Raw genomic sequence first — 26300 nt, forward strand, 5'->3', positions numbered from 1 at the left:
CACAGCTTGGTCCCAGACCATCACCCTCTCAGGCCACTACAGGTAACTTCAATATGAAACTTCTTACTGTAGCTGAGAATCACAAACTCATCCCGAAAACGACAAAATAAACACTCTGCGAAGGACTCCCTTGTCCCCAGCGTCACGTTTGCTTCCCTGGCCTTTTAAACGGGCTACTATTTATGCAGTACTCTAAAACCTACCGCAAGGGCCTCTAACCCAAATCAGATTTAGAGAGTCGTCTAACCTCTCCTAGGCTACGTCCCTGACGCACCTGAGCCTTGGTCCCTGACCGCTCTTACTTTATCCGGCCTCTCACCGGAAACGTAATAGCCTCCGGGGGACTCCAACCCTCCAGGACCTGCGCAGGTTCCTGGATTAACCCCGATTCTCTTTAACATTGCTTTACTTGGTTTATACAGACAAAGCAGATAAATGGACAACTTTAAATTTTTTAGCATTTCCAATCCAGCAGATCTTTTAATTAAACAGGTGTCTGCTTACCTTTTAGAAGAGGCCTCAGTCAGATTGTCCAAGTATCGTAGTTGTCTGTTTTCCTCTTTCCCAGGTTGTCCTAGAATTTGGATCCTGCCTTCATCACGTCGGGGTCACCAAATTGTTGAGTTTACTGCCTTTTCTCATTTCAAGTAAACTCGTGCATTCGTTTGATGAAGTTAATGCAGGAGACAAATTCCGAATTCTTTTCACTAATTTATTAAACAAGCTTTCACAAAATTAAAAGAGGATCGTTACAGAGCTCCGGGTCCAAACTATCTTTCCCTGACAACAACATGCAGCTGTGCCAGTTCACAAAGTTTGACACACTAACTTCCCCCTAACCCGGTCTTTTTATTATTGTTACACAAAGAAAGCAAGGAATGTAGGTTGAACTCTTCTTCATTGGCTGTTGCCCGACCGGCCTTCGCCCAGGCGCCTCCTTTGTGGTTATCTGACTCCATTTGACCTCCATCACTCGTGCCTGGCAACAGCTGATTTTTCTGTGTGTGGAACAGAGAAGAGAAGACAGAGACAGACACAACACTCCCCTCTCCTCAGGGCTGTCTCCCCTCTATCAGTTAACCGTGTCCTTGCACACTTCTATCCTCATCTTCTACCTATGCAGTCTATTCATGGCATGTCCACCCCGCATCTGAAGAACAACCCCTCCACACATCCTTGGCTTCACTATCTGTAACACCCTGCTCCCTGTTGAGACTTCAGCAACTCCCCAACCTATAGTTATCAAAAGCAAGCATCATAACCTTGCAATCCTCACACACACGCAATGCTATTGCAAAATGCTAAAAATATTCTTCAATTTCAAGCCCTTTAATCATGTTCATTAACTCTAAATGTAATTAGTTCATTTAAAATTGACTTTGTGCAATAGTAATAGTGAGTTTAAGTTTAAACGATGCATGGATGATGTTAATTTGCTGAACTTTATTGAAATTTGAGATTAATTTGATTGAGACTTGATTGACGGTGTAGAAGCAGCTCTAATTTGCAGAAATGTAATGTAATATGGCACTTTTGTTTACACAAACTCATTTTCCTATGCTTAAACATTTTTTCTTTAATTAAGAAGTATATTGGTTGCTGACATGTGTATATAAATAAACCTATTCTGTCAGACAACCATCTGGAAGAAATAAAATAAAAGAAGAGGAACTGAGTTGTCCCTTGAATCTTTTGTGTTGAACAAGCTGGAGCAACTTTAACACCCACACAACTTGACAGTGTCACAGACTGATGATGTCACAGACTGATGATGATGTCAACATGAAAATCAAAGGTGAAGAAGAAAAACTGAAAACAGAGACAACAACACATTCACTTCACATTCATTCACGGAGAGACTTTTATTTTGAAAGGCCACCTTTATTGCAGCTGATCACAGACAGAACATCAGGTTTGATTTGTTAGAACAGGTGAGATGATGATGATGATGATGAAGAAGATTATTTACAGGTAATTCTGTGATTACAGGAGCGAAGCTGTTTCCTCTGCAGAGCTCAGGTGTCAGGAAACCACCACAGTGAGCAGGTTAAAGCCTGATAGGACAATATACACTGATGACATCATCAGCCCCAGCCAATCAGCTGCACTCGTTTCCTTTGATGAGGAAGAAGGTTCCAGCAGCCACACCGAGGAGACCGACAGTCAGACCCAGTCCACAGAAGACTGCAGTTCCAATACTGGGCTGCTGCACCTCCACATCTGGAGACAGAAACACACACACATTAACTTCACCTCCACATCTGGAGACAGAGACACATACATTAACTTCACCTCCACATCTGGAGACAAAAACACACACACATTAACTTCACCTCCACATCTGGAGACAGAGACACACACACATTAACGTCACCTCCACATCTGGAGACAGAGACACACACACATTAACGTCACCTCCACATCTGGAGACAGAAACACACACATTAACTTCACCTCCACATCTGGAGACAGAAACACACACACACACATTAACTTCACATGCACATCTGGAGACAGAAACACACACATTAACTTCACCTCCACATCTAGAGACAAAAACACACACACATTAACTTCACCTCCACATCTGGAGACAGAAACACACACATTAACTTCACCTCCACATCTGGAGACAAAAACACACACACATTAACTTCACCTCCACATCTGGAGACAGAAACACATACATTAACTTCACCTCCACATCTGGAGACAGAAACACACACACATTAACTTCACCTCCACATCTGGAGACAGAAACACACACACATTAACTTCACATGCACATCTGGAGACAGACTGTTCTGGTTAAATAAAGTTTTCTCTGATCAGCTGTAGTTGGTCAGTTATGTGTTTAAATAAAGTTTTCTCTGTGATCAGCTGTAGTTGGTCAGTTATGTGTTTAAATAAAGTTTTCTCTGATCAGCTGTAGTTTGTCAGTTATCTGTTTAAATAAAGTTTTCTCTGATCAGCTGTAGTTGGTCAGTTATCTGTTTAAATAAAGTTTTCTCTGATCAGCTGTAGTTGGTCAGTTATCTGTTTAAATAAAGTTTTCTCTGTGATCAGCTGTAGTTTGTCAGTTATCTGTTTAAATAAAGTTTTCTCTGATCAGCTGTAGTTGGTCTGTTATCTGTTTAAATAAAGTTTTCTCTGATCAGCTGTAGTTGGTCAGTTGTCTGTTTAAATAAAGTTTTCTCACCCCAGATTCTGGTCAGAGGTCGGTCCAGAGCCGGGTGTGTCACTGAGCAGCTGTACATGTCTCCCTGCTGGGGGGTGAAGTCCAGTCTGGACGTCTGTCTGAAGGAACCGTCTTTGTTGGGGAAGGGAACGTTGATGCTCGTTCCTTCGGTGACGTTCTGTCCGTTCTTGGTCCAGTAGACTTTGACGGGAGCAGGGTAGAACCCGGTCACATGACAGATCAGGGTGTTCTTCACTCCCAGCTCCACCTCGTCTCTGGTGTAGACGACTGGACTGGAAGGAGGATCTGGACAGAATCACAAGTCTAATGACGTCATGGTGTCAGTAACGTACAGATCTCCTGTGTTGTTGCAGGTCAGTGAATGCACCACGTCTCTGTGGATCAGTGTTTCTACAGGACTGTGTCAGGACGTCTGTCAACATCAACGTGGAACAACATCAGAGGAGGAAACAGCTGTGATGTCATTATTAACACAACTGTTGTTACTGTTGTGTTGTCACCGCAACACAACTGCAGCTCATTAAAGCAGCTGAACAACAGGCGACAACAACACAACATGTGGTTACACTTCAACAGGGGGGGGGGGTCCAGCTGCTGAGGGACATGATGTTAAACCACAAACTAATGAACCACTGAACCAGAATCAGAGACCAGCTCTGCTCCAACAGTAACGTCCTTCAGAGTGAACACAACCCGACAGGAAACAGACACACAACAGGCAACAGTCGCACAAACACTGAGGAAACAAATCAAACTAAACACAAAGAGTCTGAGGCTTTTTCTGCTTCTACATCAGGCCTGAGAAATAAAAACATGTCCAGCAGAGAGGTCAGAGGTCAGAGGTCAGAGGACCAGTGCTTGAGCACCACCTGAGCTCTACCTGCTTTCTGTGTGGTTCTGGGTTCTCCTCATGTTCTCATGTTCCTCTGCTCTTTATCTGGTTTTAGAGGCAGAGAAGCAGGTGGTTGGGTCGTGGTTCTCAGACCAGTGAGCCAATCAGGAAGCTCCTCAACCTGTGAGACTGGAGCCTGTGAAGCAGTTCTCTGAAGGAGGGTAAACCCCCCCCCCATCAGTGATGAGCTCTGAAACATTAATCATGAAACTGGAGAGAATCTTTAAAACCAGATGAGGATCAGAGTTAAACCTGATTCATCACGTTGTTAATGTTAACAGTTAAATAAAGTTTTGATCATTGAGTTATTTCCTGTTGCTTAGTGACTCAGAGCAGCGTCACATTAAACAGCATTAATCATGTGGTTAATGAGGACAGGGAAGTACAGGTGATGTGTCATGTGATCAGCTGTGAGCTGACAGATCAGCCTGGATCATCTCTATCATCATCATCATCATCATCATCATGTCGTCATGTTAACGAGCTCATCACATATAAACTCAGAGAGTCTGAGGAGCAACTGACTGAAGGTTTTATTTCTCTTTACCGTTTTCCAGTGGGATGTCCTTCATACCCACACGGCTGTTCTTCAGGTTTGATCTGCAGATCTGTTGATTGGCCACAGCTTGTTCATAAGCTCCCTCCACGTAGCGGAAATGATTCATGAAACTGGGCTGAGGATCGACTCCTCTGTGGTTGATGAAGTCTGCGAACCACTTCTCTTCTCCATCCAGAGAGTACATCATCTCTCCATCAGAGTCTGAACAGCCAACGATAGCAAGGTCCACATGGAGACCTGGAGAGAGAACAGCTGTTAATGTCTGTAGTTACCTGTCTGTAGTTAGTTAGTTACCTGTCTGTAGTCAGTCACCTGTCTGTAGTTAGTTACCTGTCTGTAGTCACCTGTCTGTAGTCAGTCACCTGTCTGCAGTTACCTGTCTGTAGTTAGTTACCTGTCTGTAGTTACCTGTCTGTAGTTAGTTACCTGTCTGTAGTCACCTGTCTGTAGTTAGTCACCTGTCTGCAGTTACCTGTCTGTAGTCAGTCACCTGTCTGCAGTTACCTGTCTGTAGTTAGTCACCTGTCTGTCTGTAGTTAGTTATCTGTCTGTAGTTAGTTACCTGTCTGTAGTTAGTTATCTGTCTGTAGTTAGTCACCTGTCTGTCTGTAGTTAGTTATCTGTCTGTAGTCAGTCACCTGTCTGTCTGTAGTCAGTCACCTGTCTGTAGTCAGTCACCTGTCTGCAGTTACCTGTCTGTAGTTAGTCACCTGTCTGTAGTTAGTCACCTGTCTGTAGTTAGTTACCTGTCTGTAGTTAGTTACCTGTCTGTAGTTAGTCACCTGTCTGTAGTCAGTTACCTGTCTGTAGTTACCTGTCTGTCTGTAGTCACCTGTCTGTAGTTAGTCACCTGTCTGTAGTTAGTTACCTGTCTGTAGTCAGTCACCTGTCTGTCTGTAGTCACCTGTCTGTGGTCAGTACAGTAACAGTAACTAACCTTCAGCAGAGACGCAGACGACCCAGGAGAGGAAGAGGAGCAGCGGTGACACCTTCATCATCGTCTTCATCAGCAGCAGGTCTCTGAAAGTGTCTGAGTCTGTGGATCTGAGAGAGACTGACACTGAGTCCAGCAGCAGCTCAGTCTTACTCCCTCTACAGCCAATCACAGAGCACAGAGCTCATGATGTCACCAGTGTCCGGGTAGACGCAGGCAGCAGCTGCTGGAGACTGATCAATAATCAATACTGTATCTATAGAGACTGGTCACAATCAACTTTATCGTTCAACTGTTTATTCTGGAACCTTTCAGAATAAAACAGAGGATTTAAATTCAGCTGCTGGAAACTTTTATTCTGAAACTTTTCAGATAATTCAGAAATAAAACTGAAATAAAAATGTTTCATCTTCACTTTACTCTTTTTTTAATCTAATATTGACCTGCAGTCAGGATGAGACTCTGCTGCTCACACATCACAGAAACTATCACACAGAAGCTCAGTGACTTAAATTAAAACACCTGAAGAAACTGACGGAGGAAGAAAAATCATGGCGGCGTCTTAGTGAATCCAGTGATGAGAACATGTCGATTAAAAACAACTTTCCTGAAAAAAGTGGAAAAGCGACGAATAAATGCGACAAAAATCACAAAATGACTGAACTTGGTTTGTGTAGAAGAAAACTCTCCTTTGTTGTTTATTCACTTTTCATTAACTTGTTCTCGTCCTGACGTCACTAGCAGTAACCTAGCAACCATGCTCGTTCCCGAGACACAGCGGGACCGCGGATAGAGTGCACGTACACAGTGGTGACGTCACTCAGAGAAAAAAGACTTTTCTGGGCTTTGAAAAACTTTTACACAGATTAAAACCCCATGGATTAAACATGTAGAAGAGAGAGACTGATATGTGGCTGTGTGCACAGCTGGAGGGGTCCTGTTAACAGTTTTACAGGCCTCTCACTGCTGCGCTCTGTGGGGAAAATGCTTTTTGGGCCGCAGGAGGATTTTTCACTGCAAAACCACGACTGGCCCCTGGAAACAGCGGCTCCAGGTCTGATAACACATCCATGAGTCTAATAGGATACAGTGATAACATTTTTTATCCAAAAGGTCAAAGGTTGACTTTGCTGTGACATCATAATGTTTGTTGCCATTATTCCTCACTGTGACAGAGGAACTAAAGGGAAGATCACCATAGTTCACATCTGATTGATACTGAAGTGGTGACACTAACCTTGGGTGCCCACTTTGAAACTGTGGTGATTGTATAAATCTCCTGTGCTGCTGAGAAATGTCCTCATTCTGGACAGACAAGGACGTGAGCTGCAACTCGACTGGTTGGCAGAGGTTTACAACTGCAAGGCTGTGATTCTAATCTTCTCCGGCAGAATGATGAATTTTTATGTTTGTGATCTCAAACTGTCTAAAACCGATGCTAAATGTGAAGGAACAACACTTGGTTGTGATCTGCACGCAGCCGTTTTGTATTATTCATTGCGAGCAGAGACAAAGCCAAGAGGCTGGACTGTTTGAGAACCACTGAATGAACACCTCTTCCTTCTTTGTCTTTATTGAGGTGGAACGAACTCAAAGAAAAAAAACGTGGAATTCCAGGATAGACTGGAACAACGGCTGTGAAAACAACTGTCACAGAAATATGTGCGGTGCATATTCTTCCTGTTGTGAACAGCAAATATATGTGGAGTGACTCGAATGGTCCAGTTATGCCATGAGAAACTACAGGCATGCACACAGAGGGCCGGAGCACTTTGCTATAAAGCTGGCAGCAGAAAGCACTTGTTTCCATAACATAATATCAAAATGTTATGTCCTGGATGTTTCTGGATTTTATCATCTAGGCAGCACTTTTGTTTTTGCTGGCGTTCCTTTCATTTTGTTGCTCTTCCTTCCTCCTACAGCTGCCTGGCTCTGAGCTCTGGTCTGGTCTTAGTTTTGGGACCATTTTCCTCACAGTGATTTAAAAGTAATCACTTTAGCTACAGCTTTAGATCTACACCAGACTAATACTCTGCTATGTAGTGCAAATCACAAAGCCCATCACTTCCATTTCTATTGCACAACACGCACACACAACATGAACATATCATCACCGTTTAAGTTGTGATGCACAAAGCTGTTCTTTCCCGTGTCGAGAGTGAGTCCATTGAAAATATTTGTTCAGCTGTAATTCATCTTGTTTAATGCTGCTCATAATTTTGTTGCCATCCTTCTGTTGCCATTAATCACTCACGTTTTGTTCTATTGTTCCTTGTTTCTATTCACTACTCAACACTGACATGTTGTGTTGTAACCTACGTGTGTTGCTGCTGTGACTTGAACACACGCCTCCTCCTGCAGACAAGATGACTCTAATGTCATTGATTTGTTTGTGCAGGGATGCACTCACTGTCACTGACCGAGTGAATCACGTTTGAAGGGATACTCACTCACTTTTTTGGAACAAATCACTGAACATATCAATGACCTGAATCACTTGCTCAGTGCACAACTATCTCTGCACGTAAGCAGTTTCTTATTTCACATCCAGCATTGACAGATGAGCTTTTGATTGGCGTCGTGTTTGTGCTTCTGTTTTTTGCTTCACTCTCCACTACACTATGTTGTGAGTCTGTGCACTGTTTGGTGCTGAGCAGGTGGTGCACAGTGGGTTTTTAGAGCTACTTTGCTGATAACAACTGCCTGCTGCAGCTGCAAGTGATGCCAGGACACCAGGGAGGGAAACCCAAACAGTAAAACTGGGGACATTCCAGCAACAATGAAAAGCCGAGGGGAGCTGCAGATTCAGGTTAAAGTTCTCGTTCATCACTACATGCAACTTCTTTCACATTGTTTTTTGATGTTATTATAAAAATACTAAACAGCATTGTTGAGTCTGAGTAAGTAATTGTTCTATTTAGTGTGAAAATAATTTGACCTTTTTGGAACTTTATGACACAGGTACCGTGAAGGAAGGAGGAAAGTTTAGGGCCACAACTGAAAACAGCTCAGAAAAGAAATTTAGTTGATGGAAATTTTAGCTGAGATGTAGTTTAAGTGTTAAGTCAGGATTATTGTGCTTGTTCTGACCATTAAATCAGGAGTCAGCTACTGTCAACACATTTTACTGATGAAAATCACAGCCCCTTACGTCTGAGCTTTTGCCTTGATAAACACACAATTCCCTCTCTTGTTTTTACTGCGACCATGTCAGTGTTAATGTTTAGTATAAGCAAGTAGTGCTGTAATCAATCCACTTTCATTTCAATAGCAAATTATTTAATGAATTTCATTGAATTTTTAGCCTTTATTAGTAATTCTGTTAAATTAGCTTGTATTAATCATAATAATCATTATGTTGACATGAACCTCTAAACCTCAGTGGTGAGTTTGCTGAGGCTGGAGAAGTGTCACTGACAGCGTCGTGTGTCATGCTGCACTTTTGACTTTCAATTAACTTGCCTCTTCTGGAACATCTGGGGCCGCGTCTGAGCGGGACAACAAAGATAACACCTTTAAATGTGCCAGTGCAGTCAGGCCTTACCACCCTGCCCACCTTGAAGGTCTGGAGGCAGGTGTGTAACCAGGCTGGCATCTCCCAGTCATCCATCAACTGCACAGGGAGCATCATTCATATAACACCTCCATATATCAAAGGATCATTTTTGTTGTTGTGGAACAGACTGAAATTAAGAGGTTTTTCACTGGAGTATTACACGACACATAATCATCCAAAAAAATAAAAAATAAAAGAATTACCTGTAACCTGCAACAGCATCCATGATAAATTCAGTAGTGTCCATTTCCACAGCACTAGTCTAATTCTAGTTGCCACTCTGCTGCTCTGAGTTTTTCTCTTTTTTAAAAATACTCTATACTCTAATCAGCCATGATGGGAAGTACATGAAAGATTTCTGCTCAAAGTTTAGTTGTAGTTTTTGAGTGCACTGCTGGAGACTTGTAGCACATTTTGAAATGTACCTTCACTAACTAAATAGAAGTTTAATTAACAGCTAACACGGCTGCTGCCAGAGGCTATGGAATAGGCCGCTGGCCCATACTGTACAAGATGACACCAGTGTTAATGTGCTGGAAACCGGCTGGAGGTGCTCACTCACTGCCAAAACTAACTGTGAAGAACTCATCAGAGTCGCATAACTATCCTGCCTGTGGTCTGAGCTTGGCACCTCATGGAGCTGCTGCATGAATTAAATCCAGTTTCCTTGATGAAGGGTACCTGACAGGATGATCATTAGGACAGTAGTCCCCTCCTGTAGCGGACAGACTGTACCGAAATTTGGATTCGCTTTGATATTCAGAATGTCAGTGAAAGTAGGTAGATGTCTGAAATTTCATAGAGATAATATTTGATAAAGGCCGATAGCTTCAGTTAAAATCCAGGATGTTATGCTTAAATAGCAAAATCCATAATGCTGAGACTTGCTGTGAACACATAGAATACACACACACACACACACACCCGTTCATCTACACACAGATGTTAGTGTGGTCCGACAGGTGGTGTCTCGCCTGTTCAGGTTCTCCTCAGGTCCTCAGGTCTGATCTGGATCCAGTCACTCAGACCCTGTCAGTCTGGACTCAGGGCACCAAAGGGGGCCACATGTTGGTGTTTCTTCAGGTCTAGTAGCCCCGTTCCTCGGCCTGAGTCCGGCCCACGTACAGCGTCACTGTCAGAAGCTACTTCCACATGTGGAGCAACAGAAACACAGCTGGAATCAGGCCAGATGTGGCCAGACTCAGACTGAGGACCAGGTTTACTTTGTATCAGCAGTGTGTCCACAGTGGAAGCAATCTTATTGCCACAGATCACCAATCAATCAATCAGTCAATCAATCAATCAATCAATCATTCAGGGTGAACCTGTTCTCAGTGGAAGTTTCTCAGAACAAACTGTTGACCTGCCAACAGGACATCCACCGCTCGTCTCCATGGAGATGGCTCAACATGATGAAGGAGCTAAGGGATTGGATGAAGACTATGATGACATCACTTCCTCTGAGCTGCTCAGTGATGATCAGAGTCTGAACTGTGTCATGTGACCTGCTCCATGTGTTTAGATCCTGCTCCTGTTTCAAGGACCTGAAGAACTTTTTTGGTGCTAAGGCTCCAGAAACACTTAGCATCTGAAGGACACTCATGAAGGATCCTTGGAACCTCCTCAAGCGCCCTTTGACCTGTGTCAAAGACCTTGAGATCCTCCTGTTGGTCTGTCTGTCTGTCTTTGTCTCTCTCTGCCTCTATCTGCTTGTCTGTGTCTGTCTGTGTCTCTCTGTCTCATTGTCTCCATCTTCAGAAGTACAAAGTGGGGAAAGATGAGTGGGTAAGAACATTAGAACGTAGAACCTCAGTGTTAGAACACAGCACATGAACAGAGGTTCTCCTGACGTTCTCCTCCTTGTCTGAAGTGGATCAGTGGGTTTGATGTGGCAGGTCCACAGACCAGAACCAGAACCAGAACCAGAACCTCAGAACCTCAGAGCTCATGTTTTATCAATGGTTCTACTGGTTCTAAGCCTCCACTCAAAACATCTGGTAACCATGGTAACAGCTGTCTGGACAAAGACTGTGCTCTTAAGTCCAGGACAGGTGAACCTGTAGACTGTCCCTGCAGGTTATTGATGACTGATCAGAACTTAGGTAGTGATCAGTGTGTGTGTGTGTGTGTGTGTGTGTGTGTGTGTGTTCAGAGGGAGGACAGTGATAAGATCGGACCTCTGGTGTATTTTCCTCTTATTGGGACGTTTAACCTCATGTACCACCCATGTATTATTATTTTTCCAGTTTAAGATTCTCCACTTCTTGACAAACCTCCTCACCTCCAACATACCAAAGCACCATGGAAACTATTCCAGGACCTCTGGAACGCCTCTCTGAACACTGACACCAACATTGAGTGTAAAATCAACTGCAACACCATCACCCCTGGCAACGATAGGGACAAGTTTGCTGGACGGGCGTATGGAAAACACTCACAGAGCTCACAAGCGTGTTTGTGTGTGTGTATTTTCTCTTGTCATTAGTCCTTGTCGTTATTCTTACAGTCAGCAGGTTGTACCTACTGAGAGGTGAAGTCAGACCATCAGTGTGTGTTCATAGTGAAACTGAAAACATCACCTCGAGGACTGAAGGATCCGGATCCAGATCCAGATCCAGGTTTTCAGGACTGATCAGATTCTTCTTTTAAGATAAAGTCTCGGTAAAACTGGACACAAGAACAACCAGAGCACCTGTGGGGGGTCGGGAGGTCGGGGGGGTTGGGTTAGGGTTAGGGAGGCTCTGAACCCTAACCCTCCTTGATGTTTTCACATGTGATGAGTCACAATCAGAGTTAAGTTTAAATCAGAGTCTGAGTCTGAGTTTCTGTTGGTTTATTGTGGAGAGAAAACTGAAAACTCACAATCAACTACAGTCCAGAATCACACAGCTGGACCAGATCCTGAACCAGGTTCTGAACCAGGTTCTGGTCTTTGATTCACACAGTGAAGCAGCACATCAGGTGAAGCAGAGCTCAGATCCAGCTGATACACCAGAGTCCAGAATAAACCTGATCCAGGACTGTCGGAGTCCTGATGACGATTTCTAACAGAGGCTGAAGATCAGGTCTAAAACAAACAGGACTGTGAGGGTCCTGGACCAGGTTTAGACCTGCTGAGTATCAGGGTACAGTCCTGAAACAGGTTTAGACCTGCTGAGTATCAGGGTACAGTCCTGAAACAGGTTTAGACCTGCTGAGTATCAGAGGACAGTCCTGGATTAGGTTTAGACCGGCTGAGTATCAGATTATAGACCAGGATCAGGTTTAGACCAGTAGAGACCATCAGTAGATCAGGTGGTCAGCCGGTCCAGCAGGTGGCAGCACTGAGAAACAGAAAGCAGGTTAAAGCAGCAGCTGATTTTCTTCCATCTGAGAAGCAGCAACAGGACCAGGACCAGGACCAGGTCCAGGACCAAGCAGCATACAGGACCAGGACCAGGGCCAGGACCAGGACCAGGGCCAGGACCAGGACCAGGACCAGGACAGCACACAGGACCAGGCTCAGTTAGTGGGAACCAGGATCCGTCCTGGTTTAAAGAGAAGATACAAGGATCAACAACAAATACAAACAACACACTTTTAAAACTGGTCTGGATCAAGGTCAGGGATCTGGATCCTGAGTTAGTGGGAACCACAATCTGTCCTGGTTTAAACAAGAGGTGACAAAAGGGTGTGACTCTGTGAACTGGTGTAAACTGGTGTGAACTGGTCTGAGACCAGGTCTCTGCTCTGACCTCTGGCCTTCCTCTTGTAGTAGATGAATCCAGCCAGAGACAAGATCAGACCCAGGATCAGTCCTGAGGCTCCGATGGCGATTTTGTTTCTCTCTGACTCAGGCATGGACGGATCTGAGGACAGACAGAGACACAGACAGGTGAGCAGACAGACAGGTAGAGACACAGACAGGTGAGCAGACAGACAGGTATTTACCCCAGTCAGTAACCAGAGGTTCCTTCAGGCTGGCGTGCTCCACCACACAGGAGATCTTCTCTCCAGACCTGGTTCAACACAAACCAACACATCACTGTTTCTGTCACTGATCTGACTGGACCCAACTGGACCCAACTGGACACAACTGGACACAACTGGTTCAAACTGGTTCAAACTGGTTCAAACTGGTTCAAACTAGACCCAACTGGACCTAACTGGACCTAACTGGACCCAACTGGACACAACTGGACCCAACTGGTTCAAACTGGACCTGACTGGACCCAACTGGACCAAACTGGTTCAAACTGGACCCAACTGGACCCAACTGGACCTAACTGGACCCAACTGGACCTAACTGGACCCAACTGGACCCAACTGGACCCAACTGGACCCAACTGGACTTAACTAGATCCAACTGGTTCAAACTGGATCTAACTGGTTTAATCTGGACCCAACTGGACTTAGTTGGACCTGGACTCACCTGGGTGTGTACTCCAGGTGAGAGTGGATCTGGTAGTACCAATCACCGTCTGCCAGCTCATCAGTGGAGGTGACATCAGAGGTGACTTCCTGTCCGTCTCGGCGCCAGCTGACTCTGATCTGTTTGGGGTAGAAGTCGTAGACGCTGCAGACCAACATGGCGGGATGTTTCCCAGCAGGGGGGGTCGTGGAGTGCAGTCTGACGTAGGGCTCAGCTGGAACAATATCATAATGATAATAATAATAATAATAATAATAATAATAATATATTCCGGCAGATTATTACTAATATCACCATGGACACTAACCACAGCAGTGAAACCTCAGATGGTCGAAGGAAAAGCTGCTCTGAAGAACTGAAAGTGATTCAAGACCAAAGAACCTGATGAGCCCAGAGTTCCTCAGAGAACTGATGCAGTTAAAAGGTTCCACCAGTGAAGCAAACTGAGGAACCTCAAGATACCTTTATTTTTTTACAGTGTGCTGCAGTATTAGTACTACAGTACTACAGTCAGTACTGCAGTTAGTGTGAGTATCAGACTGAATCTGTCTGTTGTATCAGAGACAAATAAAGGTTTGACTGTTTGATATAATGTAGAGAAGAAGAAGAAGAGCTGTGACTCCACCTTAAAGACAACAGGAAGGAGCTGCAGCTGCTCTGATCTATAATCAATAATCTAATCATCCTGATGAAGAGTGAGAGGAGCAGCAGCTCCTGAGTCTCCTGCAGTGACGGTGTTTGTCCAGCAGGTGGAGACAGAGTCACGTCAGGTTCAGGTTCTCACTGGTTTGTGTTCATGTTGTTGTTCATGTTGAACCAACAGACACGAGACAAGGAAACATCAAACACACTGAGCTTCATCATGAGGATGATGATGGTGAAGAACCTCAGCTTCATCATGAGGATGATGAAGAACCTGAGCTTCATCATGAGGATGATGATGGTGATGAACCTGAGCTTCATCATGATGATGTCACAAACACTCACCTGACTTAGTCAGAGCAGCTTGGTAGTCAATTCCAACGTTGTGAACACAGTATCTCTCCTTCTCATTCCTCCTCTGAACCACCTCTGGACCACTGTTCCAGTCCTCAGCGTACTTCAAACCAGGCTCAGTGTATCCAACAAACTTCCCCACACTGCTGTCAAACCTGACGTCCTCTATTTTGTTGAAATAGTACGACTGAATGTATGTGATGTCTTTAGGATCAGTGGAGTTAAACACACAGCGGGTCACTGAATACTCCCTGAATCCATCTGAAGAAGAAACAGAGTCAGAGGATTATCACTGTATTGATCAGTGATCAGTGTGTTGATCAGTGATCAGCATATTAATCAGTGTATTGATCAGTGTGTTGATCAGTGTATTGGTCAGTGTATTGATCAATGTGTTGATCAGTGATCAGTGTATTGATCAGTGTGTTGATCAGTATATTGATCAGTGTGTTGATCAGTGATCAGTGTATTGATCAGTGATCGGTCTATTGATCAGTGTATTGATCAGTGTGTTGGTCAGTGTATTGATCAGTGATCAGTGTGTTGGTCAGTGTATTGATCAGTGTGTTGGTCAGTGTATTGATCAGTGATCAGTGTGTTGGTCAGTGTATTGATCAGTGTATTGATCAGTGTATTTATCAGTGTATTGATCAGTGTGTTGATCAGTGTATTTATCAGTGTATTGATCAGTGATCAGTGTATTGATCAGTGTATTGATCAGTGATCAGTGTATTGATCAGTGTGTTGGTCCTACCTGCTGTGTAGACAGCGATGAAGAGGAGGGAGAAGCGGAGGAAGGATGAAGCCATGTTGTTCCTCTGGTGACCTGACGAACACTGACACAGTCTGACTGAGAGCTGCTCTAAAAACCAGAGGAGCAGGTCACATGACCTGCAGCGTCACCTGTTACCAGGCAGACAGCTGTGGCAGAGGTCTGGTCCTGGACTCAGTGAAGAGAGTTTCTCAGTCATGAAGTTTCCTGCAGAAGTAAAAGAGGATCAGCTGATAAACTATATGTAATTTTTGTACACTATATATAATTTGTATAGTATTATATTCTTATTATTTATCTTCTTAAATATATATTCTTAAATATCTGTTATTGCAGTTTCCTTGCAGCTTTCTTTTCTCTGCTCTGCCACTTGCTTCTGTAACACTGTGAATTTCCCCACTGTGGGACTAGTAAAGGCGATCTTATCTTACTTCAGTATCGTTCTAATTGATGCCTTTTTTTAGCTTTAACTGGGTCCTGACACCATGTCACTGCTGTGGTGTCATTTAACCAAAGGAATGTGTGGCATCATTTTAGTAGTGATGGGAAGTTTGGCTCTTTTCAGAGAGCCGGCTCTTTCGACTCCTGAACGGCTCTTAATTTAGGATTTTTTTGTAGGCCTTTACTTTACCATAACTTTGCAAAAATTAATGGTTTGTGTGTTGAAAACCCTTTCATGTTCAGTGCTTTTATGAGAAGCCTTATAATTGCCTAATTTTGTGCATTTATTCTGTTAAAAAACCATTCTTTTGTTTAATATTTTAATCAAACATTTTATTGCACAAATTAACAACAAAACAGCAAATAAATCCACAGAACAGAACCATGTCTGTCAGACAGACAGACAGAGTGGAGCGCCCCCCTCTCTGTTTTCACATAATGGTATGGTCCTATATCCTCACATCTGATTGGCCGCGATGTTGACCAATCAAAACAAAGTTCTGCCTTGAGCAGAGCTCAGGCTGAGCACTGAGGTCAGCAGCGAAAGGAAAAAACTCAAAAGATGCGGCTCCCAGAGACACATCACTACATTTTAGAGCTCCTATTTTGTTCAGTCTGTAGCGCCCCTTTGCCCTGCTGGCTTTAATGGGGGGGGGGCTCACCTGAGCTCTTTAATTAAAGTGGTATCTCTACCATAAGTCTGTATATACTTTACCTTAATCTAAATACCAAACTGGCATCAATTGAAATCACTGTTAAATCACCCTCACACTTGACTTATTGGCAATATATCAATAAAATAAGCATTCACCAGGTTTTTTTAAAAAAATATAGGAACTATTTACTGAGAATAACATGGAAAAATCAATACAACATCCACAAGTTTCATCCAGTACCAACAATGGTCCTTTACCTCCCAGCACAGAGCTGCAGCTGGTGAGGGTCGAGCTACAGTCCCGCACCGCAGGTACAGGAGATGGGAGGACAGAAGCAGCGTCAGCCACACACACCTGAGGAGTCAGATCCGCAGCTGATGGCCCAGTCCTCCGCTCCAACCAGGCCGGCTCCCTCGTCCCCTGGTCCGGCTCGTTGCGCTGCAGAGCCTCGCTGACAGAGTTAGCTCGCTGCCGCTGGCGCAGCAGTAACGATCAAACCTCCCCGACGAGCTGATGAAAACCACCGGCAGGTGACGGAGTCCGGGCCGCACACCCCCTTCTGACGGCAGAAGTAAATAAAACTGTAAATATTACACTTTACGCTTATAAACAGAAACACAACGTCCTCAATCGGTGGGTACATCCTCCGGCTCCGTCGTCTCTGCCTCTAACTCCCAGCATCCTTCTCTTCCCGCCCTTTGATCTGGACTGTCATTGGCTCATAAATAAACCAATCAAAATCATACATGTGAATCTCTTACTGTATACAAATAAATAATCATCACAACATCTCCAGCACTCTTAAAACAGGTAGGTTATCAGGTAGGTAAAGCACAACTCTGAACTGTTTACTGCTGTGTGGTTCCATGTGTTTCTTCCTCTCTATAGAGATTAAACATTTTGGTGCCTGCTTCCCTTCCAGTCTTGTTTCTTGACTCTCTACAGGCAGACCGAGATATTTCTGTAACACCTGTGTGCTATAAATCGTAGTGTGTTGAGCTCCAGGGCCACCACAGTTTTAGTCCCATGCAAAACAAGCATATTTTCACAAACTAAATGTTACCTTTTAAATTATGTCTCATAAATGCCTCATGGCCTTACTGCTTATTTTTCTTTTACATATGAAAATGTAGGCAAATTAGGTTAAAAAAACAACACATGGACAAACATGCTAGTTATGGTGTGAGCTATCGACAAAGAGGCTAATCTCAGAGTGCTGGCTTCATACAGGGAGAAACAGGGAGCCCAGGCACACTACACTGCTGCCTCCAGCTACAACCACTTAGTTATTCATGTCAGCACCAATCATGTAAGGATTTACCAAGTGTCAACCCACTGTGATGTCACCCACTGGTTTGTGAAGCCTCAGTTTGTAGTTTGTCCGTCTCCATCTTGGTTTTTGAACCAGAAGAAACCATATTTGGAGGAGAAGGTGGAGCTGAGGAGGAGTGAGGGGCGGAGCTGACCTGCTCTGTCCTCCTGTTACCATGAGATACAGCACCCTGGGCTCTCTTACTTAAACACACATTAACTTTCATTTTGATTACCCTGTAAATGTAAATACTGCAATAACACAAAAGTGATAGATGATAGTGTGAATATGTACCTTTAAACCTTGATTTTAGCACTGTGGATCCCTCTGCTTTCAGTGGTTACAATTTATTAAACTGACAAGGAGGAAAATTAATTTAATTTATATGAAATTACATTATTTATTTACCAAAATACTTAAACGAAATAAAATAAATAAGTTCCAGTTTTAATTTAAGGAGTTTCTTTGCTTTAGTTAAACCAAAATAGACACAGTAGCCCTTTAGTTACGAAGATAACATAAAAGGAACACAGGTATGTACCCTTAAAAAACTACTGAAAGTCAGATATGGCTTCTTTAAATCACCTTAATACGTAAATTAATTCTTTGGGCTGTCCCGTCCACACGGTGCAGAGGTCTGAGTGAGATGGAGGCGGCGGTCCAGAGGAGGAGGGGCCTCGACATCTTCTGTCTTCTGCTCACAGCAGCTTCATACGATGGAGTCTCTCACATTTCTGACCTGTCAGCTCTGTAGTTAGCACACATTAGCTCTGAGGGCTAACTTGACTTCGGATTAAAGGTCATCAGGATCCTATACAGGTGATTCTGTGACACATGAAACATTCAGGAAATATAAAAACATTAAATCTGCAGGTTCACACACGTCCAGCTCAGCTGTTCACATGAAAACTGACACAAACAGTTTGTGTGAAGAAGGAAAAGAGAAAAGAGAGAAGGTCAAACCCCGCCTCCTCTCTCACCTGCACACAGCTGACCAATCAACGAGGGAGGAGGCTGTGATGTCACATTCACCTGCTGGTTACAGCAGAAAAACCTGTTCACACGTCCAACTCAGTCCTGAAGTCAGTGTTTATTCACAGCTCGTACACAGTTCAGCTTCCTGAGTCTCAGACCCCGACTGATCAATACTTCAGTTCTTACACAGACTGTGGAGAGACTCTGAGTGGATCAATGTTCTGATCAGTTGTTGGACTGTGGAGGACCTCCCCTACAGACCCTCACTGACCAGTGAGTGTTGGTCACTGTGGGACACGTGACCCGAGCTGAGCCCCTTTGTTCTCTCTCCTCTCTGTCCTCACCTGGGAGCAGCAAGGCTCCAGAACCAGCTCAGCTGTGACCTGGACCTCCAGCTCTCCTGCAGACCTGCTCACAGCTGACTGCTGCACTTCTCTCCTCCTCAACAGGAAGTGTGAGCGACTGCTGAAGGAACCCAGAGAACCAGTTCACTTCAGTACCAGCTGCTACCTGGACCTCCAGCTCTCCTGCAGACCTGGACTGGGTAAAGTTAACTGGGTAGAACCTGAACTAGCACAGTGCAGCACAACAGGGCTGAGCACATGTTGTTAACTTTGTTGATGTACATGTACAGATCCAGTTCATGTCTCTGAGCTGTTGTTGTCTGTGTGTTGCTGTTAGCCACACTGTTAACTGACACTGTCCTCACACATACATGTAGCCCAGAACTGGAACCTGCATGTAGCTAACCCTCTTTTAACCTGGCAACTTCAGCCATCTTCCCTTTCTCTGTGTCTCCACACACACACACACACACACACACACACACACACACACACACACACACACACACACACACACACACACACACACACACACACACACACACACACATACCACACTTCATGTGGTAACTTTGGTTGTAATTATTCATTTAATTATTAATCAAAGTTCCAAATCATTTTTAATGATAATGATGTTCCAAATCATTAATATTTTTAATATTAATAGCTAATATTTTTTTTTTCAGCCAACAATTGATAACCACTGACACACAACAAATAATCAGTCCCAGTCTGCTGTGGCCCCTGACAGATGAATATTTAGTTTGATTGTTGGTTATCAGTGACTGGTCTGTTCTCTCAGTTCATGATGTGTTCACCTGTAATCACAGGTGTCTCAGACTGATGATGTCACAGGCTGATGATGTCTGTTGTGTTAAAAAAAAAACAAAACAGAGAACACTACATCAGCAAATGTACTCCAGGCTGGAGGAAGAGGAAATCAGTGCTGGGCTGTGCATTTTCATTTCAAGCCCTTTAATCATGTTCATTAACTCTAAATGTAATTAGTTCATTTAAAATTGACTTTGTGCAATAGTAATAGTGAGTTTAAGTTTAAACGATGCATGGATGATGTTAATTTGCTGAACTTTATTGAAATTTGAGATTAATTTGATTGAGACTTGATTGACGGTGTAGAAGCAGCTCTAATTTGCAGAAATGTAATGTAATATGGCACTTTTGTTTACACAAACTCATTTTCCTATGCTTAAACATTTATTCTTTAATTAAGAAGTATATTGGTTGCTGACATGTGTATATAAATTTCTTTATTTATCTTTAAGGTTATCAACCTATTCTGTCAGACAACCATCTGGAAGAAATAAAATAAAAGAAGAGGAACTGAGTTGTCCCTTGAATCTTTTGTGTTGAACAAGCTGGAGCAACTTTAACACCCACACAACTTGACAGTGTCACAGACTGATGATGTCACAGACTGATGATGATGTCAACATGAAAATCAAAGGTGAAGAAGAAAAACTGAAAACAGAGACGACAACACATTCACTTCACATTCATTCACGGAGAGACTTTTATTTTGAAAGGCCACCTTTATTGCAGCTGATCACAGACAGAACATCAGGTTTGATTTGTAAGAACAGGTGAGATGATGATGATGATGATGATGATGATGATGAAGATTATTTACAGGTAATTCTGTGATTACAGGAGCGAAGCTGTTTCCTCTGCAGAGCTCAGGTGTCAGGAAACCACCACAGTGAGCAGGTTAAAGCCTGATAGGACAATATACACTGATGACATCATCAGCCCCAGCCAATCAGCTGCACTCGTTTCCTTTGATGAGGAAGAAGGTTCCAGCAGCCACACCGAGGAGACCGACAGTCAGACCCAGTCCACAGAAGACTGCAGTTCCAATACTGGGCTGCTGCACCTCCACATCTGGAGACAGAGACACACACATTAACTTCACCTCCACATCTGGAGACAGAAACACACACACATTAACTTCACCTCCACATCTGGAGACAGAGACACATACATTAACTTCACCTCCACATCTGGAGACAAAAACACACACACATTAACTTCACCTCCACATCTGGAGACAGAAACACACACATTAACTTCACCTCCACATCTGGAGACAGAAACACACACATTAACTTCACCTCCACATCTGGAGACAGAGACACACACACACACACATTAACTTCACCTCCACATCTGGAGACAGAAACACACACATTAATTTCACCTCCACATCTGGAGACAGAAACACACACATTAACTTCACCTCCACATCTGGAGACAGAAACACACATTAACTTCACCTCCACATCTGGAGACAGAAACACACACACACATTAACTTCACCTCCACATCTGGAGACAGAAACACATACATTAACTTCACCTCCACATCTGGAGACAGAAACACACACATTAACTTCACATGCACATCTGGAGACAGAAACACACACACATTAACTTCACCTGCACATCTGGAGACAGAAACACACACACATCTGGAGATGGTCAGTTATCTGTTTAAATAAAGTTTTCTCTGATCAGCTGTAGTTTGTCAGTTATCTGTTTAAATAAAGTTTTCTCTGATCAGCTGTAGTTGGTCAGTTATGTTTAAATAAAGTTTTCTCTGATCAGCTGTAGTTGGTCAGTTATGTGTTTAAATAAAGTTTTCTCTGATCAGCTGTAGTTTGTCAGTTATGTTTAAATAAAGTTTTCTCAGATCAGCTGTAGTTGGTCAGTTGTCTGTTTAAATAAAGTTTTCTCTCTGATCAGCTGTAGTTGGTCAGTTATGTTTAAATAAAGTTTTCTCTGATCAGCTGTAGTTGGTCAGTTGTCTGTTTAAATAAAGTTTTCTCTGATCAGCTGTAGTTGGTCAGTTATGTGTTTAAATAAAGTTTTCTCTGATCAGCTGTATTTGGTCAGTTATCTGTTTAAATAAAGTTTTCTCTGATCAGCTGTAGTTGGTCAGTTATCTGTTTAAATAAAGTTTTCTCTGATCAGCTGTAGTTGGTCAGTTGTCTGTTTAAATAAAGTTTTCTCTGATCAGCTGTAGTTGGTCAGTTATGTTTAAATAAAGTTTTCTCACCCCAGATTCTGGTCAGAGGTCGGTCCAGAGCCGGGTGTGTCACTGAGCAGCTGTACATGTCTCCCTGCTGGGGGGTGAAGTCCAGTCTGGACGTCTGTCTGAAGGAACCGTCTTTGTTGGGGAAGGGAACGTTGATGCTCGTTCCTTCGGTGACGTTCTGTCCGTTCTTGGTCCAGTAGACTTTGACGGGAGCAGGGTAGAACCCGGTCACATGACAGATCAGGGTGTTCTTCACTCCCAGCTCCACCTCGTCTCTGGTGTAGACGACTGGACTGGAAGGAGGATCTGGACAGAATCAGAAATCTTATCATTACTGTTGACTTTTCTGGAAAACCATGTTTGTATGATAACATTATTAATATTGTGGTATTCACTGAGCATTCATTTATTTTCTGTTATGGTTAAGTATCCGATGAGTACACACTGTCCATTCATCCGGGGGGGGTGGGAGGGGGGCGGTTTGCCAGATGCATTAGCAGATGGGGGTTTATTTGAAGGATATGTTGAAATATGTTACTGTTAAAAGTGGAGCTAAAACAGTAGTGACCAGGACCTGGAGGACATCTGTCTCTGATGGACCTGTCAGTAGGTGCAGGCTGGTGGTGTAGACAGTTGTGGACAGGGGTGGATGTTATGAACATGCTGTACGTCATATAATGTTAGTGGAGAGTAAACAGCTGCTGGACTTGTTTAAGTGGAGCCTGTCTGCTCCAAAAAGATGTCTCCAGACCCAAGGAACATTGACACTGTCCATAAGGCGGGAGCTGCAGACAGAGAAGAGCCAGGTGTTGAGGCTGAGCAGTCTGCTGAACCCCCCCATTCCTCAGCCCCAGGTGGAGGTTGGACCAGTTTCCCAACCTGTCATCTGTTCAACTAGCTCTCAGCCTGTTAACCTCCAGCGTGTTAACTGTCAGCATTTAGTAGTAATAATTAAATGAGTTAAAATTACTTCCAGCTTGGCTAACCAGGCTCGCACTGGCAGCTGGCACCTGCTCTGACCACCATGTCATCTCACAGACTGAAAACTCATTCAGAAGTCATTAATGTAATCACTTCAGTGGCTCACTCTCTGGCGTAGCTAGTTTGTCTGTGTGTAGATGAAGATTTCAGCTTGTTTTTTTTCTATCCTTCAGTTTAGTTTCACCATCAGCATGTTGATGGAGACTTAATGTCTACACAGGAAAGTGTCATTTAGAAAAAACTTTTTGTTTATTACTTTTCTTGTATGCTATCATTACTATGCATGTCTACAGTTGATAATTATTTTATGTTGTAACGGTAGAAAAGATGTAAATTCATTAAACTTGTCAGTTATCTTACCGAACTGCAGTGGAGGGTTCTTGTAGTTATGTAGATCTGCTTCCAGGCTCTGTTTGCAGATCTGTTGATTGGCCACAGCTGTGTCATAAGTTCCCTCCACGTAGCTGATATGATCAATGAAACTGGGCAGAGGCTCGACTCCTCTGTGGTTGATGAAGTCTGCGAACCACTTCTCTTCTCCATCCAGAGAGTACATCATCTCTCCATCAGAGTCTGAACAGCCAACGATAGCAAGGTCCACATGGAGACCTGGAGAGAGAACAGCTGTTAATGTCTGTAGTTACCTGTCTGTAGTTAGTTAGTTACCTGTCTGTAGTCAGTCACCTGTCTGTAGTTAGTTACCTGTCTGTAGTTAGTTAGTCACCTGTCTGCAGTTACCTGTCTGTAGTTAGTCACCTGTCTGTAGTTACCTGTCTGTAGTTAGTCACCTGTCTGTAGTTAGTTACCTGTCTGTAGTTACTCACCTGTCTGTAGTTACCTGTCTGTAGTTACCTGTCTGTAGTTAGTTACCTGTCTGTAGTTAGTTACCTGTCTGTAGTTACCTGTCTGTAGTTACCTGTCTGTAGTTAGTTACCTGTCTGTAGTTAGTTACCTGTCTGTAGTTACCTGTCTGTAGTTAGTCACCTGTCTGTAGTTACTCACCTGTCTGTAGTTACCTGTCTGTAGTTAGTCACCTGTCTGTAGTTAGTTACCTGTCTGTAGTTAGTCACCTGTCTGTAGTTACTCACCTGTCTGTAGTTACCTGTCTGTAGTTAGTTACCTGTCTGTAGTCAGTCACCTGTCTGTAGTTAGTTAGTTACCTGTCTGTAGTTAGTCACCTGTCTGTAGTTAGTTAGTTACCTGTCTGTAGTTAGTCACCTGTCTGTAGTTAGTTATCTGTCTGTAGTTAGTTAGTTACCTGTCTGTAGTTACCTGTCTGTAGTCAGTCACCTGTCTGTAGTTAGTCACCTGTCTGTCTGTAGTTAGTTATCTGTCTGTAGTTAGTCACCTGTCTGTCTGTAGTTAGTTACCTGTCTGTAGTCAGTCACCTGTCTGTAGTTAGTGTCTGTAGAACATGAACTAACTAACCTTCAGCGGAGACGCAGACGACCCAGGAGAGGAAGAGGAGCAGCGGTGACACCTTCATCATCGTCTTCATCAGCAGCAGGTCTCTGAAAGTGTCTGAGTCTGTGGATCTGAGAGAGACTGACACTGAGTCCAGCAGCAGCTCAGTCTTACTCCCTCTACAGCCAATCACAGAGCACAGAGCTCATGATGTCACCAGTGTCCGGGTAGACGCAGGCAGCAGCTGCTGGAGACTGATCAATAATCAATACTGTATCTATAGAGACTGGTCACAATCAACTTTATCGTTCAACTGTTTATTCTGGAACCTTTCAGAATAAAACAGAGGGTTTAAATTCAGCTGCTGGAAACTTTTATTCTGAAACTTCCAGATAATTCAGAAATAAAAGTGAAATAAAAAAGTTTCATCTTCACTTTATTCTTTTTTCAATCTAATATTTTTACTGCAGCTTCTTCACACATTTAAACATGAAACAATTCAGATTATAAAACATGAAGAAACTCAGAGAGAGAGAGAGACAGAGAGAGAGAGGGAGATTTTTTTTATTTTTCAAACCATCTTTATTTCAACTCAAAAGCTCCTTTAATACAACAAAGTAATTTTACTGTTTCACAAAACCAGAAGAGAAAAACTACTTCTGTACAAATAATACAGAAAATAAATTGTACAAAAATAACTTAAATTTTAAGTCATTCTCCAAAGTAAATTTCTCAATCTTTTACAGAACATAACTCTAAATCGCTCACAGAAGAAGTTTCTGTCACCGACTCTTCTACTTTCCACTGTCTGCTCACATAAACGGACATTTTTGATGAACCCAGAACAAAGTTCAAGAGCTGACTCTTCAGTTTTTCCTGAATGTGAAGCCCAAGATAAAACTGTGATTAAAAACCTCCCACAGAGTAAAGAGCCTGTGAAGGAGGAGAGAGAGAGAGAGAGAGAGAGAGAGAGAGAGGCTGCAGTGGAGCAGTGTCTCTCTCTCTCTCTCTCTGCAGGACGGACACTGCTCGCTCACTCAGGATTTAAAACCAAAATAAAAGCCTTCACTGCGACAGCTCCATGTAAAACCCTCCACAGTAAGACTCCGACCCTTCTTGACCCAGGTGCTGCCTCCACACCAGTCCACAAAGACAAAGACAGTTTGTTGAGAGTTTTCGCCTGAACCCTGAACATCAGTTTACCTGTGGACTCACACAGACGGATTTTATTATTTACACTTGGTTCTAAAAAGACACAAGAACAGTCTTTAAAATCAGGATATAAAACATCAGCAGGAAACGGTCACAGTTCTCAGACTGGGAGGAACCCTCACAGCGCTTCCTTACCTCAGTCCTCCTCTGTCAGCTGGTCTCTCAGTCCTGCAGCGTCCTGCTGACCCGTCCGACCCAGGAGACTCCCAGAGTGGACGCCAGAGCAGAAGCACTGTCCATGTTTGTTCCACACAGATCCACACAGGCTGCAGCGTGGAGATCTTCTCAGTGAGGACCCTCCTCTGGACAGGAGGCCCCACACCTTCACTCATTTTAAAATGTGTCTCAAACACGGCCGGCTCTTTTAAAATCCACTGACGGGAGATAAACGTCTGCAACCTGTGATTTTTAAAAAGTCCCTGAATCTTAAAAACACTTCACTGTGGGAGCAGCTGTGAAGCTCCTCCACAGGTCTGCCAGCTCCTGTGTCTCCAGGAGCCTCTCAGTCTGTCTCTGGAGGCTCTGTGGTCTCAGTACAATTAAAATCACCTCCAACGATCAGGTAAGACTCACTGCCACAGCTCTGGATCAGCTCTGGATCTAAA

At 43.5% G+C, this 26300-nt stretch overlaps 3 protein-coding genes and 3 long non-coding RNA genes across 15 annotated transcripts in view; 3 read left to right on the forward strand and 3 right to left on the reverse strand.

Annotated features, from left to right (window-relative positions):
* LOC139606922 (uncharacterized) overlaps positions 1-2066 on the forward strand; it is a 10339-nt gene extending 8273 nt beyond the window's left edge. The window contains exon 2 of the long non-coding RNA XR_011684741.1: positions 1765-2066. This is a non-coding gene — a long non-coding RNA (uncharacterized lncRNA). The remainder of the gene's footprint in view (positions 1-1764) is intronic.
* Positions 1-12841, forward strand: part of LOC139606914 (uncharacterized) — a 26932-nt gene extending 14091 nt beyond the window's left edge. The window contains exons 2-4 of one of the 2 annotated variants that reach the window (XR_011684730.1): positions 12039-12242; positions 12323-12544; positions 12610-12841. This is a non-coding gene — a long non-coding RNA (uncharacterized lncRNA). The remainder of the gene's footprint in view (positions 1-12038; positions 12243-12322; positions 12545-12609) is intronic. The other variant, XR_011684729.1, reaches the window with a different exon arrangement.
* On the reverse strand, positions 1838-5821 carry LOC139606907 (mamu class II histocompatibility antigen, DR alpha chain-like). 2 transcript variants are annotated; one of them, XM_071459353.1, is made up of 4 exons: positions 5588-5821; positions 4639-4887; positions 3200-3484; positions 1838-2220 (listed from the first exon to the last, which is right to left on the reverse strand). In XM_071459353.1, the coding sequence occupies exons 1-4, from the start codon at positions 5655-5657 to the stop codon at positions 2099-2101; spliced, it is 726 nt and encodes a 241-aa protein (XP_071315454.1). In that variant the 5' UTR covers positions 5658-5821; the 3' UTR covers positions 1838-2098. The 2 variants fall into 2 exon arrangements, with proteins under 2 accessions (XP_071315454.1, XP_071315455.1); XM_071459354.1 differs by lacking the exon at positions 1838-2220 and adding an exon at positions 2680-2747 and having other exon boundaries at positions 5588-5743.
* LOC139606905 (H-2 class II histocompatibility antigen, E-S beta chain-like) lies at positions 11957-15461 on the reverse strand. Of its 8 annotated transcripts, none has more exons than XR_011684722.1 (8): positions 15302-15461; positions 14539-14808; positions 13552-13765; positions 13071-13138; positions 12875-12988; positions 12601-12667; positions 12394-12564; positions 11957-12273 (listed from the first exon to the last, which is right to left on the reverse strand). XR_011684722.1 is itself a non-coding variant. In XM_071459348.1 (7 exons), the coding sequence occupies exons 1-6, from the start codon at positions 15354-15356 to the stop codon at positions 12642-12644; spliced, it is 747 nt and encodes a 248-aa protein (XP_071315449.1). In that variant the 5' UTR covers positions 15357-15461; the 3' UTR covers positions 11957-12563; positions 12630-12641. The 8 variants fall into 8 exon arrangements, 5 of the variants coding, with proteins under 5 accessions (XP_071315449.1, XP_071315451.1, XP_071315450.1 ...); XR_011684721.1 differs by having other exon boundaries at positions 11957-12353; XR_011684720.1 differs by having other exon boundaries at positions 11957-12544; positions 12580-12667.
* A 4295-nt stretch (positions 15462-19756) lies between these two features.
* On the forward strand, positions 19757-20792 carry LOC139606920 (uncharacterized). The gene is made up of 2 exons (XR_011684739.1): positions 19757-19918; positions 20482-20792. It is a non-coding gene; the product is annotated as an uncharacterized lncRNA (long non-coding RNA).
* Positions 20555-25362, reverse strand: LOC139606903 (mamu class II histocompatibility antigen, DR alpha chain-like). The gene is made up of 4 exons (XM_071459341.1): positions 24508-25362; positions 23440-23688; positions 22120-22404; positions 20555-20946 (listed from the first exon to the last, which is right to left on the reverse strand). Exons 1-4 carry the CDS (start codon positions 24575-24577, stop codon positions 20825-20827), a joined length of 726 nt encoding a protein of 241 aa, XP_071315442.1. The 5' UTR covers positions 24578-25362; the 3' UTR covers positions 20555-20824.
* Positions 25363-26300: the final 938 nt, after the last annotated feature.

Source organism: Trachinotus anak, unplaced genomic scaffold, assembly GCF_046630095.1.
Source record: "Trachinotus anak isolate AG129_WGS33_773 ecotype Australia unplaced genomic scaffold, CSIRO_AGI_Tana_v1 ptg000023l, whole genome shotgun sequence".
NCBI classification, from domain to species: domain Eukaryota; kingdom Metazoa; phylum Chordata; class Actinopteri; order Carangiformes; family Carangidae; genus Trachinotus; species Trachinotus anak.

Coding starts and splice junctions, on each gene's coding strand:
- LOC139606903 (XM_071459341.1), bottom strand. CDS start 24,577: ATGAAGACGATGATGAAGGTGTCACCGCTGCTCCTCTTCCTCTCCTGG. Junction 22,405..23,439: donor GAACCCTCCACTGCAGTTCG/GTAAGATAACTG, acceptor GATTCTGTCCAG/ATCCTCCTTCCAGTCCAGTC. Junction 20,947..22,119: donor ACCTCTGACCAGAATCTGGG/GTGAGAAAACTT, acceptor CTCTGTCTCCAG/ATGTGGAGGTGCAGCAGCCC.
- LOC139606907 (XM_071459353.1), bottom strand. CDS start 5,657: ATGAAGACGATGATGAAGGTGTCACCGCTGCTCCTCTTCCTCTCCTGG. Junction 3,485..4,638: donor GGACATCCCACTGGAAAACG/GTAAAGAGAAAT, acceptor GATTCTGTCCAG/ATCCTCCTTCCAGTCCAGTC. Junction 2,221..3,199: donor ACCTCTGACCAGAATCTGGG/GTGAGAAAACTT, acceptor TTCTGTCTCCAG/ATGTGGAGGTGCAGCAGCCC.
- LOC139606905 (XM_071459348.1), bottom strand. CDS start 15,356: ATGGCTTCATCCTTCCTCCGCTTCTCCCTCCTCTTCATCGCTGTCTAC. Junction 14,809..15,301: donor CATCGCTGTCTACACAGCAG/GTAGGACCAACA, acceptor TTTCTTCTTCAG/ATGGATTCAGGGAGTATTCA. Junction 12,668..12,874: donor CTACAAGAGGAAGGCCAGAG/GTCAGAGCAGAG, acceptor TCTTTAAACCAG/GACGGATCCTGGTTCCCACT.